Source organism: Blennius ocellaris (assembly GCF_963422515.1).
Source record: "Blennius ocellaris genome assembly, chromosome: 5".
Taxonomy (NCBI): Eukaryota; Metazoa; Chordata; class Actinopteri; order Blenniiformes; family Blenniidae; genus Blennius; species Blennius ocellaris.
In genome coordinates this window covers 12,861,205-12,877,865 of record NC_137654.1, presented here as the reverse complement: position 1 = coordinate 12,877,865, position 16,661 = coordinate 12,861,205, and the positions used below count along the sequence as shown (strand labels likewise).

At 41.8% G+C, this 16,661-nt stretch overlaps 1 protein-coding gene across 1 annotated transcript in view; it reads right to left on the bottom strand.

The window, feature by feature from the left end:
• bsna (bassoon presynaptic cytomatrix protein a) overlaps positions 1–12,272 on the bottom strand; it is a gene marked incomplete at both ends in the record, with an annotated part of 136,329 nt that extends 124,057 nt beyond the window's left edge. Inside the window, one exon of the mRNA XM_080496391.1 lies at positions 12,085–12,272. Coding sequence (XP_080352517.1) covers positions 12,085–12,272 — 188 coding nt within the window. The remainder of the gene's footprint in view (positions 1–12,084) is intronic.
• Between the last annotated feature and the right edge of the window lie 4,389 nt (positions 12,273–16,661).

The window sequence follows — 16,661 nt, the reverse complement described above, 5'->3', positions numbered from 1 at the left end:
TCGGCTGTTTAGCATAATTTCAATAGGTCACAGAATATAATCTACAGGAATGCAAAATATCCCCAGTTTCCTTATGGGTTTTGGGGGCTTTTCTATGTGGAGTTTGCGTGTTCTCTCTATGCGTGCATGGATTTTAGCTAAGTTTCTTACCACAGCCCCAAAACATGCAGAATTGGGATTATTTTCCTGCACCGGTTGACCCAAAGTTGGTCGAAGTGGTGGGAGGTGGGTGGATGTTCGTAGTCCTCTCAAAGTGTCTGTTTCTGCAGTCTCCAAAAAAAACCCCAAACAAATACTACTTTCTTTTCTCTCCCACCAGCTCTGTATAAACCACAGTGAAGGATAAAGGACGGAGCAGTAAATCAGTTTAATGCTCCGTGAGAAACAAACACAGTGGGTGGAAAGTTAGTGACAATGAAAACACACCCATTCATCAACAGACTTTACCATGCAGCAGGACAACTCTGCTGTGCAATGAGAAAAAACATACACACACACACGCACACACACACACACACACACACACACACACACACACACACACACACACACACACACACACCTGCACACAGACATGCACACACTGTGCACAGTCACAGTATCAATACAGGTTGCGTTTACTGTCAGGGAATGACAACGTAATGAGAAAACACGGCGTGACCTTCACTAGTGCAGAGGTGCAAGAAAATAAAATGACCGAGCGCAGCATAATATTGTCTGAGAAACAAATGAAAGTCAGAGGAAACATATTCCCAACTGAATGAGCCAAACAGTAAGAGCAAGAGCCATTTAACCACATCTCATTTTACAAGAAACACTTTGTGTGATCTTTTTTTTTTTAAGTGCTTAAGTGCATTTATTGATGCTCAATGTCTTTAAACAATACCTGCACTTGTTACATGTGTTGAACAGTTGTAGAGACGAGCTGCTTTCTATTCATCCTGTTGGGTAGCGGTTATTGACGCTGAATAGTATTTCCTGACATGCACTTGCCGGAGGCTTTTACACTGAAAACATAGCTCATTCCAAGTCTTTACAATTTCTGCAATTGTTACGTCTGTTGAACATCTTTTTCATCCTGTTCAGTAACTCGTTCCGAGTTCTAACCATACCTGTTGCTTCCTCTGTCACTATTTCCTCACCACCTATACGCTGTGTCTAATTTGTGTTGAATTAGCAGCCTTAAGTAACAATTAGCTTCTCTTTGTATTCATAGTACATGTCAGCTGTTTTCTCCCGTCTCTTCATTGTCATTAGTTTGAAATCTGTAGCTACTGCTGCGCACAATAATGGATCTTTCACAAAGCAAATGCTGTAACCTAAAATAACCTTCTACACAGTGCAGACAGCTCAAATACAGGGTGGCAGAAACACCCACAATGATGCAGTGACTGAGACAGACTCAGACATGCATGCTGTTTCTCCCACACTTCAAACAAACAGCATTTGAGATAAGTTAATGAATACATCATTTAAAATTGTTGTCGGAAATTTATATTTTCCAGTAACATTTCCAAAGTGAGCAGCTGAAATATTTTAGATTCAGCAAAATACAAGTCACTTATTGTTATTATTATCATTATTATTATTATTATTATTATTATTATTATTATTATTATTATTATTATTATTATTATTATTGTTATTATTATTATTATTATTATTATTATTATTATTATTATTATTATTATTCCTCCATGCAAAGTACTTATGGATCTGTTCTGTCATGAGCAGTGCATGTCTGATCAGTTTGACTGGCAAAAGCTCCGCTGTGAAAGAAGCAAATGCCAGCTCAGACATCATGAGCACATGCACGCACGTAATTGTCAGGGCAGGGTGTTTTGTGTTCGTCTCTGTTTTAGCATTCGGAGGAGTTTGCCCTGAGCAGCGCTGGCATATTAATCCTGTAGATTTCTGGCAGAGACTGAGGAGCTGTGCAGCTCGGTTGGTGACCCTGCAGATGTTTGCAGTGGACACCGCCTGCCTCTGCGTCCATCAATTTGTTAACACCAGAGCTTCACCCAGGAAGTATTTCTTGGCAGGGTAAGAGGACCTTTCACATTGTAATTAGATCACATGATGACATTAATAACCACAAAGTTAAACCCTCCATGAATGGCACAAGAAATGCTTTTATTTCTCATGATGTTTTTTTTTTTTAAACTTTACAATATAATGCAAACCCAGTATGCAAATGGCAGAAAACACATAGTCTCTGTAGTAACACATGTTTGAGACAATAGATCCCAGTGCTTTGGTCAGCTCAGATATTTATAGTGACTGCCTGCCAACATTGTCCCTTTGTGCTTTCAGTCTGTATTTTTACTGTCTACATGAAATACAGGAGAACTCATCTTTCTACTCCCTCTTGACCAAAAATAGCATACAATGTTAAATATACCTTGTATGTCCCATTTCACTCTCTGCTGAAAGCCGAAGAGAAAGAAAAAAAGCCCCCAAGGGAATTCCCTGCATGAAATTACAGCAGCACTTCAGCAAGCATTTAATGGAGAATCCTTTGAGCAGCCATTTTATTCACAATACTGATGTGTTTATTGGAGTTTGTGATTTAGAAGTCAAGTATGAAGATCCATCCATCTTTTATACCAATTGATCCAATTTAGTGTCACTGAGTTGTGTAGCAGCGTTTCAGAGAAGCTGAATTAGACTATGTCTCCACAGAGGCAGAGTGAGAGTGTTTTCAGAAAGTTCCATCTCGGGAGCCGTTTGCAAAAACGTGCTTTTTCAGTGGCTACGAGCACTGTTGTCTTGTAAATGGATCCCCACAATGTGACGAAAGTTGTCAGTTTTCACTTGAAAATGTCATGTAAACGGGGCTTTATGTATGTGGTTTGAGAGGATATTAAGTAACAACAAATATCTTGAAGCTCTGAATAGTTATTTCTTTGGGTTTAATCAATAAACTCTGCTGAACACATAAAAGACGAGTTTGTTTGCAATCGATGCTTCTTTTTTTTTTTTTTCTTTTTACACAAATGGTCATTTTCATGTAAGATAAGCAATGTTTTACAATCTCTTTTGTCAAAACAGTGCAAACCAAATTAACAATGTGCATGTCCTCAAAAGCCCAGTGTCATCCTGTGGTAGGAATCTGTTTCAGGACTGAATGTCTGTGTTTGATGGTGCAAACTTGCCGTGCTGGTTGAGGTGGCTCATGCGGCTCTTCACTCTCCTCACGACACGAGGTCAGGGCAGACTGTACTGGTGTCTGTTACAAATCCCTGCTGAGCCCTGGAGAGCGACGCAGCACTGGAGGACTTGCAACCAAAACCAGGAAGCCTCCATAATCTGGACTTTTGATCCTGCATGCCGAAACTACAAACCTGATAAATGTGTTTTCATTGCCTACTACAACTGGTTATGAGCCAAAAGTAGAGGTATTCAATGCTCGGGTACACAAATTGTGCAAGTAATAAACAATAAACAGCTGGATAAAACACTACTAAAAGGTAAAATTGTCAACATGTGAGAAAACGTGAATAAAAAAGTTTACGAATAAAATATAAATATAGGTGTTCTGAAAAAAAAACTGAGATTGAGCTATCTTGATTTTAAGAGTGACTTTGAGTCAACTTTGATTAATTTCACTAAATTAAATTATGGGTCAACTGGGTGTTTTAAAGGTAAGTGATTCGAATAGAACCGTGGGGGGGAAAAAACTATTTTCTTCCACATTACGAGGTCATGTGTGTATAAGATAAAGTATCTAACTTTAGATGATTCGCTTTAAGTTTGCTTGAGATGATAAATCATGTCATCATATACAGCATACCCCTCCAGATGGGATTTATTGGCTTTGAATTATATAAACCAGTGCCGGGGAGCAGAACTCCCGCTATTCTTATTAAAGCTAATGTTGAGGAAAAAAAATAAGCTCCAGTGGAATGTCTTCGAAAAGAAAAGAAAAAGATAAAAATGTAATTACCAGGAATTCACCAACAGATGAGCCAAATCAATCACCACACAGGTGGCCAGGGGATAATTGACAATTAGAAGTGGTATTTCAGGGGGGAAAAATCCACTCCTGTTCACTGCTGAACAAATGCAAGGAAAAAAATGAGAAAGAAATGTCACCAGACCTGACAATAATTTCCTTGCATGAAGAAAAGGTCATGGTTATAATAGAATTAGTGAAGCAAAAGTGGTCCAAATAACGAAAAGCATGGCGCTCGCTCAATGTTCAGGTCGTTCAGGGAAGTTAAGACGCCTCGTGAGGTGAGAAGTTAAGTTCAGCTCGGCCACTAAATCATTAATCCGTCATGTGTACTCCTGTCGTCCATGAGGAGAAGCCATTGCTGAGAACTGTCCAGGATCGTCAGGAGTCCAGAATGACGAAGGTGAGGACTTTTGAGACTTTGGTGTGTTTAACCATTTGGCTCTGATGAAGAATGGTTCAAACAATCCTCGCCACAAAATCACAATCCTCCTCACGAGTGTTTCTAAAATGTGGTACAAAACACTTTCAAACTGGTAAAATATGCAAAGTCCACATAGCAAAGCGTTCAACCTCACCTCTTTCCTTCATTTTATTCTTTTACATGTGAGTCAAAGGTATTTTTCGAAGGGAACTCTTTGAAGAATCATAAGTCACAGGGTATTCAGGGAAAACATATAAACACAAAGAAGGTCAACCTACATATTTACATACCACAAGGCATTGGAATCAAACCAAGGACAGTGTCGCTGTGAGGCGAGATTTTATCACTGCAACACAGTGCAGCCAACAAAACGCAGACGACAGTCGCCCCGTTAAAACGGAGCAATAAACACAATGCTTGCAGAAGCTCATAACAAGCAGCCATTGTCGCCACAACCTTTTCCCGGAAACAAACATTTGCTTCTGTTTTTGGTCTTCTAGTGAGAAAATAAAGAGAAAAAAAATCTCACAGATAATCCATTACCCACCACTGTTTCCACAGGTTTCACCCCCACACCCTGCTCCAATAGCCTTATTGTTCCTGTTCAATCTATTTCTGGGTTTCACTCATAAGCTCTCGCGACAGCATCTATTTGCTGAAAACTAATACTGTCTTGGGCTGTGATACTGTGCTTATTGCCATCTTATCTCCAGATGCAGCCACCCGAACACATTTAGTATTTGGAGGCTCCTGCATACACAGCTTTCTGATAACGTGACGTGAAAAAACATAGCGAGCCTCCTTCTGCCTCCCTCTCACATTCACACACGTGGAATTTGCAAAGATCGCACCTCAGGAGCTCACACCCACAAACAGATGAAGACAAAGTCTTTCTGCGGTATGTTCACACCTTGCATTAAGTTTGTATCATGGAGGGCGACGAAGGTGGGGTGGGACAGCACTTGGTGGACCTTTGGTTACATTGATGATGATGATGATGATGATGATGATGATGATGATGATGATGATGATGATGATGATGATGATGATGATGATGATGATGATGATGATGATGTAGTACCAGGGAGGAGTTAGAAGGCTGCCTTGGGGTTGGAGAGATTGTTATTGTAAGCTTGAAATCACCCAATAAAACACACGTGAAAGGACTAATTCAACTGTTTCTTGTTTTCAGGTGTGCTTGCATGAACTGTTTTTATTTAGAGCCCAAAGAGCTTTAGAGGGGTGATCAGCAGCAGGACTCTTGGTGTCAGGGGGATGCCTTCTGCCACCATAAGCATTCTTTCCTTTTGATGAGCAGAAATGATAATTGTAAAGTTAAACTATGAACTATTATGTTATTGGTGGTATTGGTGGTGGTGGTGGTGGTGGGTTGGGGGGGGGCTGCAACACTTGATCCAACGTTTTTTGATTTCTTATCAACCTCTTTTGCGGCAGATTTTTAAGCTCCGATAAGCCAAAGGCGAGTTCATGAAAGAAATGTCACTGCTAAATGACTTTTTACAGGAACGTTGCGCTTACAGTACAGCTAGAAGACGATCAAAGGCGGGTGGAGCCACCGAGGGGCTATGTGGATGTAACACACACACGCGCACACGCACACACACACACACACACACACACACACACACACACACACACACACACACACACACACACACACACACACACACACACACACACACACACACACACACACACTTCTGTTTGCAGTGCAATCATTATAACTTTGAAAGTAGCCCAGATCTGTTCACATGCAATCAATAGATTTCTTTGCAGCTCTGCACTGACTCTTTGAAATATGTTGTTTTCTTCATTTACAGTATATTGTGATATTTTGTTCCATTTTGCAAGCAAAGAAGAAAAGTTTCAGAGTATGCCTCTAACAATGCCTCCATGCTCGTTGTTGTGACCACAAAGTGAGAATGAAACATTGGCCTGTGACTCCTCAGCTTCACTCTCAGTAATTACTAACCCCACCAACAAAAGGCTAAAAGGACAGCCTGTGATCAGCCCACTCAGCAGATCACACACTGAATCATATCAACATTTGTTCCCTTTGCTGATATGAGAGAAAAAGACTTCAGTTTGAGCAGAACTGTCAGCAAAAAGCCTCAATAGGAAACTCTGCTGTACTGCACACAATGACAGACTTGTCTGCACGAGGTGGAAAAAAACAAAGTCACACTTCAAAACACACACACACACACACACACACACACACACACACACACACACACACACACACACACACACGCACACACACACACACACACACACACACACACACACACACACACACACACACACACACACACACACACACACACACACACTCATGCACATGCATGCTTCGCTCCAATGTGAAAATTGGTCTCAAGTGTGCTGTACAGCAGCTGACTCCTTTTTCACACAAAGTTGTACAGTAGTAAGTCTCTCTCTCTCACCAACACAAGACCCGATAAGTCTGGAAAGGGAATGAATTGTGATGACTGCCAGTCATCAAGCAGCTCTTCACAGTTACTGATTGCATATACTAAACAGTGAAGAAGTCATGCATAGCACACACAAACACACACACACACACACAACACTCACACACACACACACACACACACACACACACACACACACACACACACACACACACACACACACACACACACACACACACACACCAAATGCACGCATTCGAGCTGAGAGTTGAGTCAGATGCAAAAGGAACACGTGACGCCATGGCAAGGGGATGGTCGGCTCCATATGTGCTGTAGATCTGAGCTCTCTCTCTTTCTCTCTCTCTCTCTGTCTTTGCTCTCCTCTCTCGCTCGTTTTCCTTTTGCCATCTGGACAACCCGCACACTCCACACCCCTCCCCCTCTTCTTTACCTCATTTTTACTGTAACTTCTTTCTAATACTCAGATGCATTTCAAATGTAATCCCACTGTGAATTCCTGCTTCTTTAAACTGAGCCTTTCGTTGCTCACAGTTAATAAACCCTGATTTACTTTATTTCAAATGCACTGTGGAAAACTCCTTTGAGAATATTATGTGGTCTTGGATTAGTTTTTCCATTTCAATATTAGCTGTTTCATTTTCCTGGTTTCGGTTCTCTCATTGCTGGACACCACATCTATAAATGTTGGTGTTGTTCGTCACAAAGAGAAAATTACCAGTTATGCTGTAAGAGTCTTTCTATGTGAAGTTTGTTCTCACAGTCTAACGACATGCACATCTGGCGAATGACTGACTTTAGATTCCCTTTGTGTTTTTGATTGTCTGCCTCTGTGTTGGCCTGATTGACAAGGAGAAAGGCGGACGTTGGTTTCACCACTTCCTTGTATTGCACTCTGAAATTAGATTGGTCTATTTGTGACAACTCTCTCAGTTTGTTCAGATGCAGCTCAGGTGACTGATGTGCCATATCTGAGAGAAAGCAATCTCCGGAGCTGTGCTCCTACAAAGTGTGCACGTATTTCTCATTCCACTTTAGCAAGAGCCCCAAAATGACACCTGTCTGACAAAGTCCTCTCAAGGCTGCAGTAATGATAACGGGGAGGAAAGGAAATAGCTTTGCTTCTCTGCAGAGAATGAACGCAGTTTACTGCAGGCTGATTGTGGCCAGACGGTCTGCCTCGCTACATAAAATGTACGTTACAGAGCTTCATGCACAGTTTTTATACTGAGTAAAGTTCTTATGTGTGGGTTTTCCCACAAAAAGTCAAATTCACTGCAAATTGAACTTGAGCTGATGTGAGCTGCATTGGGTGGACCTAAAATGATAGAATCTATAAGAGCCAAATTCTGAAATCAATGACTTTATTATGTCGTTATAAAGTCAGAAAAAGCCGACAGGTTTCACATCTGATAGGACTGTGCACGATGGCATCTGAATGTTTGTGATCCTGGATAAAAAAAAAAACTTCTGATTCGTCCCTAGCCTTACCTTCCTGACTCCCATGTCCCTTTTATTTTTCCCTCCCTTTGTACAGCCAGCTCCACTTGATCTATCTCTGCAGGGCTTCTGTTGCCTCCTTCTTTTCTCTCTCCCCTTTCACCTCCTTCTTCTCTTTTACTCCCTTTCTATCTCCTTGTATCCTCTCACTCTCACTCCTTATCTGTGCTCACACAGCCTATATGGCACTGTGTTGTATCTCACTGTAAGAGCAGAGCCACTGACAGGCTGCTAGTTATTGGTGGAAAAGGGGGCGTACAGTGTGACAGAGGGAGGGAGGGAGGGAGGGAGGGAAGGAGGGAAGGAGGGAGGGAGGGGAGATACTTTCATATAAAGGCTGAAGTGCAGCTTATTTGTAAGTGTACAATGGCATAAATACATTCCACAATAAAAATGTAATTAGTTTTGTGTTTAATGGTGCATATCTGCCTGCTTTGTCTGTGTAACTATATTCTGATGTTGTCTATTATTTGCTATCATGCAGCTCAGGTTTTTTTTATCCTACAATTATTACAAACATCAAACCATTATATCATCACATGAAGATTAGTTTGAGTCGGTGACTAAGAAAAAAAAAACTAAGGAGAAGTCAATTTAACTTATTTGAATCTCAACAATAAAAATTCAAGCTTGCATCTTCACTTGAATATATCTATTATTGAAGTCAAAAATATGTGTTCAAAATGCAAGGCATTGTGGGTTTTTTCTTCCTTAAACATGAATTTAGGTAATGTGAACAAATATTTTTAAATTCATCCACACAACTAAAACCTATCTTGTTGTCTTTACCGTGTTTCAGTTGACATTTCAAAACACCAAATACTACAATACCACAGATGGATAGAATGGAGACATGCAAAGAAGATATAGACTACGAACCATCTATACACTCCAGTTTAAAAAGATAGATCAAAAAATCCTGAGACAGGAAAAAAACACTAAATTCACTAAGTTTTTATGTACATGCAGAGGGCAACTAATATTTAGAGTTCTCACTATGTTGGCGAGAGAATACAATTGGGGATTTATTGCCAATAACAATTTATGTAATCTTTTTGGGTATTGTTCTACGTCATTATATCATTGCAAAGATTCTGAATAATGATGGTGGTAGGGGCAGGGGTAAGAGAGAGTTATGTATATGGACGGATGGACGGATGGATAGATGGATGGATGGATGGATGGATGGATGGATGGATGGATGGATGATAGAAGAAATGTAGTGGAGTGATAGAAATGATGGGGGTGTAATGGAAAGAGGTTTAAAGGACAGCATCCCATGTTTGGTATGAACACTGCAAGTGTGTTAATGATATGGTGGGAGAGACAAAAGGGAAAATAGACGCAAAGCAAGCAAGTGTGCAGAGACTGGGAGAGGGAGAGTGTGATAGGAGCAGGCAGTGAGGCAGAGCAGCGCGCGCGCGTGTGCGTGCGTGTGTGTGTGTGTGTGTGTGTGTGTGTGTGTGTGTGTGTGTGTGTGTGTGTGTGTGTGTGTGTGTGTGTGTGTGTGTGTGTGTGTGTGTGTGTGTGTGTGTGTGTGTGTGTGTGCGAAAGAGAGAAAGCGTGTCACAGTGAGAGGGGGGCGGTGGGAGCGAGCAAACACGCTCTGCACGTGATTCAATCTGTTCACATGGCCGTGTATTACGCCCTTATAAATACTTAATGTGAGGCGCTGCATGCTGCAAAACGTAAAAGAAAACTCGCGTTCAATCGGGAATGAATTTGAAATGCCGGCGGGAGGCAGTGAAAGCCGGAGCGTCCAAATCAGCGGAAAAACACACGAAAAAACAACAAAGGAGAAGACTTCATCACGGCAAAAACCCCCCCTCAAACCAGAGTAATGCGCCAATAATGCATCAGAGCATGTTCGGCTGTGTTGTCGTTTATCTGAAGCGAGCAGAAGCTGTCATCTGCTCTCCCGGTTCCCCCCCGTGTTATATAATGATGGATAGGCGTGCGGCGCTCTGCGCTCCTTTCCTATGGAGGCATGAATCAAACCCAGGATGTGTCCTAAATAGAACCTGCACACATCTGCAGACACCAGTGTGTGGAGACCAGCTGCAGCCCCGCTCCTGCATCACTTCCACTGAACGTCACTGTGATTAGGTCTCCATGCACCGACTTGGCCGCAGAAAGGGCTTGGATGGATGGTGCCGGTGCAGTAAATTGGGATTCCAGGACTGTGGCTAAGACAAGCCTGCATTCGCCGAGCCAAGTGTGTCAGGTCGTGTTGAGTTAAATTAGGACACGAAGCGTGCAGCATGGGTTTATGCTGTTTTGTCTAAAGCCATTTCACAGCCTTTTTTTCAGCTGGTCAACACATTGTAGTGGAACACATTTAATATTGATCACAGTATGGATTATAATATGGATATGCATATTTACTTTAACCTTGGCATCAGGTGATCCAGCTACGTTTTGATGTCCAATGAATGTTGCACGTGTTTAATCTCTGATCAATGTCATGACAGCTTTGCAAATATAACGCAAAAACAAGTGCCACAGGTTTCGATGATCACGTTTGAGGATTGAGACAGAAGATGTAAGAATTTGTTTTGATCTGCATTCACTGGTTTTGTTTTTTTTACTTGGTATGATATAATTTGAGCGTCGTCTGACGATCGTTCAATGTCAGTATCGTAGATAGTACCAGCACTACACATCACCATTCAAACGCCTACATACCCAGGCAAGCCCCTTCACGTAGGAACACACGCAGACGCACATTTACGTACGTACGCACATACACACACACACACACACACACACAACCGCCCATGCGGAAACAAGGTGCATCGAGTAACCAGCTGCATCCCGTCTCGAACAGAAAAAACGCACACAAACGCACCACTGTGATGTTTGATGAGCGATAAAGCTGTGTAATATCGTGTGTGTGTGTGTGTGTGTGTGTGTGTGTGTGTGTGTGTGTGTGTGTGTGTGTGTGTGTGTGTGTGTGTGTGTGTGTGTGTGTGTGTGTGTGTGTGTGTGTGTGTGTGTGTGTGTGTGTGTGTGTGTGTGTGTGAGAGAGAGAGAGAGAGAGAGAGAGAGATGTTTTTCAAAGACGTGCGCCGCGCGTCACACTACACCCGAGCTGAGCGGATGTAGTACACAATGTTGAAGGCTTTTTGCAGCCGTACATGACACAGAGAGAAGACGTTTCTTTTTTTTTTTTTTTTTAAAGGAAAGAATTTATTCGAAACCAAAACAGCATTGTCGGTGACAGCTGAATGTGTCAGAGCAGAGTGGCTTTGAGTTCTACCTTTACATGCAATGTCAAACCTATTCTGGGAACCAGAAGCATTTTGAAATCAGCGGTGCGCCTTGGAGCGTTTCAGGACCATGGACAGCTCCTCTCTTGGATTTAATCTCAGCATTTCCTCTCTTTCTCTCTCTCTCTCTCTCTCTCTCTCACTCTCTCTCTCTCTCTCTCTCCCTCTCTCTCTCACACACACACACTCACACACACACACACACAATTTGTAAAAATCTTGCACGCGGGAGTAGGAAACACTTCAATTAATCCCACGACTGTAGCATCTACATCAAGCCACATCTGCCCTGATGCTGTCCACACACACACACACACACACACACACACACACACACACACACACACACACACACACACACACACACACACACACACACACACACACACACACACACACACACACACACACGCACGCATGCACAGCCTCCTTTAACCCGTAACACATCTCCTCTATTGCTCATACCTAGTCATTCCCATCCCGGGGCCTCCGACTCCCATCCCTCCTCCGGCCGCGGCTCCGTTGACCGGCTTCATGTGCTGTCCTGGTCCCGGTCCTGTCGCCGGTCCTCCGGGCATCACCGAGCCCATCATCCCGGCGGCTCCCGGCTCCCCGGGCTGCCCGCCACCCTCCATGCTCGCTTCGTTCCCCATCTCGCAGGGAGGTGGAGGAAGGGATCAGGTCAGATCGGCGTCGTCGCTTCTGCGTGTCGCTACGGTGTCTTCGGTTTTTAATCTCAAATGACTGAATGGGGGGAGGGAATAGAGGAGAGCAAACTCAGCGCTGCTCCTCCATCACCGCCATCATCCTCCTCCTCCTCCTCAGCTTCAGCACCACCGCGCTGCCTCCTCCTGACGTGATGACGGGAGCGAGCGAGCGCACGGCCGCGGCCACGGCACGGGGGGGAAACAGACTTGTGAGAGGCGAGAGAAAGCGAGATTAGATTAGATTACATCAAAGTAAATGAGTCCCGTGAGAAAAATTAGGTCGAAGCAGCAAGATTAAGAACCAAGGAAGCAATGCGGAGATAAATTAAGAGGGGCGGTAACCCCCCGCGACCTCCTATTGGCTGTCCTCTTGAGAGACGAAGCAAAATCAAATTGCGATTATCAAAGATGAATCTATTCAAATCTGAGTTTAGCTTCCCCTGTGTCCATAGAACAGCTGTAAACTTTTTTTTTAATGATATCTCAGGAATTTACCACATTAAGATATATGTCATAATAAAAAATACTCCAAACTAGGGTACTCATCCCTGACCTATAAAGTTCGACAAATCAACCAGCAAACACAGATTCATAACTATCATTAACACACTGATTGCAGTTTTGGTATGTAAGCAATTAATTTGTATCGAATCCAATCATCAAATATTTATCAATGGAAATAATGGTGCGAGAAACAAACAGTACAACAATGGTTCAAAATATACACACCATCCATTCAAATATATTAAAAACATTTTTTGGGATAGATTGTTGAAGGACATTTCTTTGCTTAAAGACTTTAAATGATCTCAATTAACAACCCAAACTGGAAAAAAAAACATGCATATAGGTTAGAATTTCTAGTGATAAAATTCTCTAAGTGGGCTTTACCTCCTCAAAGATTGTCTACCTCTTATGGAGACTCTCCGACAATAAAATGTGTTATTAACAAATATGAGAAAATAACTAGCACTTGCTGGAGTTATTGGGAGGCCCATACACTGTGATATGAATTCTACTGTTATTAGAATTTCTACCAAACAAAATAAGTCCTGACTAATTTTTTTTTACATGTTCGTGTATTTCATTCAATTTCATCACATTTTCAAATGAAAACATGAAGAAATAATACAACTATTATGATAAACATAAAGTTATCAAAAGCCTAAGTTATGATCCAAAACCACATACCATTCCCAAATATTGTCCAGCAACATCTGTACACTTCCAAACCAGATCTACATCAGTGGATACCAGTAATGATCATAATATAAAATGAGTTGGAGTGACTTAACTGGAAACAATTGTTCTTTCTGTATTAGTGCCGTGATTTTGATTAAAAGTGGTGAAGTCATTTTTTTTAATACTTTAAATGAGTGTGGCTGTAGATCCGCGGGTCCTGTATCATCCGAAAGGGGACGCTGCAACGACTTCTAAAAGCCAAGGAGTAATGTCTGTTTTCTGCATGAACGCCTGTTGTCACCATTTGTGCTTGAACAAAACAAAATAACTGTTCTGTATCTCGTGATCCAGATTTCATTGTGATACAGAGTGTGAGGCCACCGGCTCGGGGACGAGCATTGGAGGGGAGCGAAGGCGTGCGTACGCGTTCGCGAGAGACGTTGGAGCGTTCAAGAGACGCGGGGACGCGCATAAGCGTCGGGGCCGAATGCACCGACGCATCACGTGCTCAATGACGCCGCATAGTGTTACGCACCTGCTGGTTTCTCGTGTTTATTCAGATCAGAGTTTTCACTGGTCTGAACATTAATGCCTGTTGGCTGAAGGTGTGCATAAAATAGAAAGACTGTTTTTTGGCTGGAACACTAAAACAGATAAAAATAAATAAATAAACAAGCAAACAAACAAATAAATAATAGTTATTGTTGTTAGGATTATTGTCCACAAGACTTTTTGTGTCTTGTGGATAATAATCACAAGGATTGTGTTTTGAACCATGAGTCTATAATCAACAATAATGTCTGTTACAAAATCCTTTATTATTGCCAGTGTTTATGAAGAATCATTCATCCATCCATCTTCTGTTTTATTTCAGAGCCATAGAATGAGTGACATAACCTGGACACACACACACACACACACACACACACACACACACACACACACACACACACACACACACACACACACACACACACACACACACACACACACACACACACACACACACACACACACACACACACAGCTATTCAGAGTCACAATCACCTCAAATGTATGTTTTTGGGCCTCCCTACAAAAGCACTGGGAGAACATACAAACTGCACAGTATGGTTCCCAATCCAGACTAAAAGTCGGGTCCTACTGATTATGAAGCAGCTAACAACCCCACCACTAAGCAGCACATGGTAAGGCAGCAATCAAAGATTACCAAATGAACAATGGAAGGCCAGCGGGGCAACAGATACTATATCCAGACCTGTAATACGACAAGGTGAGTACTATTTCCACACATAGAGAAGTAAATACAGGTGTGACTCAAGAATCAGGGTTATTTTATATGAAGGAGGAAATTGAGACTATATATACACACACACTTGGGAACAAGGTGGAGATGAGATACAGGTGTGACGGGATCGCATGAATCAGAGCTGCCACTTTAGTGACGAAAGAAAAGTCATTCTTTTGTAACTGTAGTAATCTTTTCTGGTGTTAATGGAGACATGTTCTGATACAGCAGGAACTGGTCTTACGCCTCTAATCTAGTATCCTGCTGTGGGCTTTACCCCGACAACAAGTTTCATGTCCTTGCATTCTTTCTTGGCTGTCGTCAGAGCAAGAAGTTTTCATCCCTCCACCTCAGGACTGTAAATAAATCACATATGCATTAACCTACCGCCAACTGAATCCACCACACCCCAGCCTGCCTTGACTGATAGTCAGACATGATTTGTAGTTCTAAACATACTCAGGCTCGGTCTTTTACTGTCCTTTGTGACTGTTCCGCAGTGTCTCTCTTACAGCATCCACTCCATTACACTTACACGCACAAGGTAAATTATGGGAAATAGCTGATGTAATTTCTTTCGACAATCCAGACAACCAATTGCCACTTTTCTTTCCGTGGAGGTCAGGAGGACTGGACTGAATTATTGGGACAAAGAGATAGTCCAGATTGAAAAAGCTTGATAAGGTAGTGAATGAAGTGAGACTACAAACATGAGGGAATTAATAGGAAGTGACACCAGACCACAGGAAAAGTTGGAGTGGTGAATACATGGTTAGGATACAGACACTATGTCGATTACAGCAGGACAGAACAGAAAGAAAGGGACAAGACAGACTGGAACGGGAATCTCTTCAAGTAGTTTGTTTGGGATTGTTTTGAGCACAAAAGAGACCAGGCAGGCCTGGTCGACATGGCAGCCCATTTGACAGTAACCTCTACCGGTTCTAACATGGAAAGACAAGATAACTCACATTTAACATACTGTAGATACAAATATTCAGAATAATTACACATAAGAAACACTCCCACAACCCACTGTACTCACATACTGTAAAAATCAAGATTTAGCTTTAAAAATTTGCTGCAACATGCACTATTTCAAGATGTAATAATGTTTATATTTTTTTGTAAATCTTATCAAGAAAAGCTGCTGATTGAGATCTGAATAGATCGGAATTGATCATATTTGGTAATAATAGTCACATATGTTCTTGGGTTTTTGTTTCCTAAATGCAATAATAAGTTAATGTCAATGACAGAATACACAAGGAAATACTGTATATGTATGCATATGTATACATTGTCAGGGTTGCTTATCGAATTCAAGCATTTGTGACTGAATAAGTTGTTGATTTGTGAGTAATAGAAATATCTTTAAGTATTTACAATGACTACCCAATAATTTGGTTAAACAGAAGCATAATTACTATTGAAATATGGACATGTGTATTATTTTCTTTAGCATCTTGGAAGCTTATGTCACATTTAACAGCAGAAACACCCACACTGTAACATATTTACAGATAAACTAAAAACAGCTGAGACAAAGTTAAAAAAAAAAAAAAAAATGAAGAAAACCAAAGTATGGGGAAAATACTTTAAATTCATCCAACAATAACACAAAAAAAGTCTCTAAGTGAACAGTCTGCAAACAGCGTCTTGCACGCCAAGCCGCTGGGAAAAGGTCCACTCTCTGTTCCAGTGCCAAGTATCTCCCTCTGAGGCCTGAGTTTATAGAGATGAATAAACCCTGCCAGCTAACTTCAGCGCTGCATGTATGCTGTGCAGTATCTCTGTCAGCACAGAGGACAGAGACAAAAGCTGCTGGCTCCTCGGCAGCTAAGGCTAAAGAAAGAAACCATTAT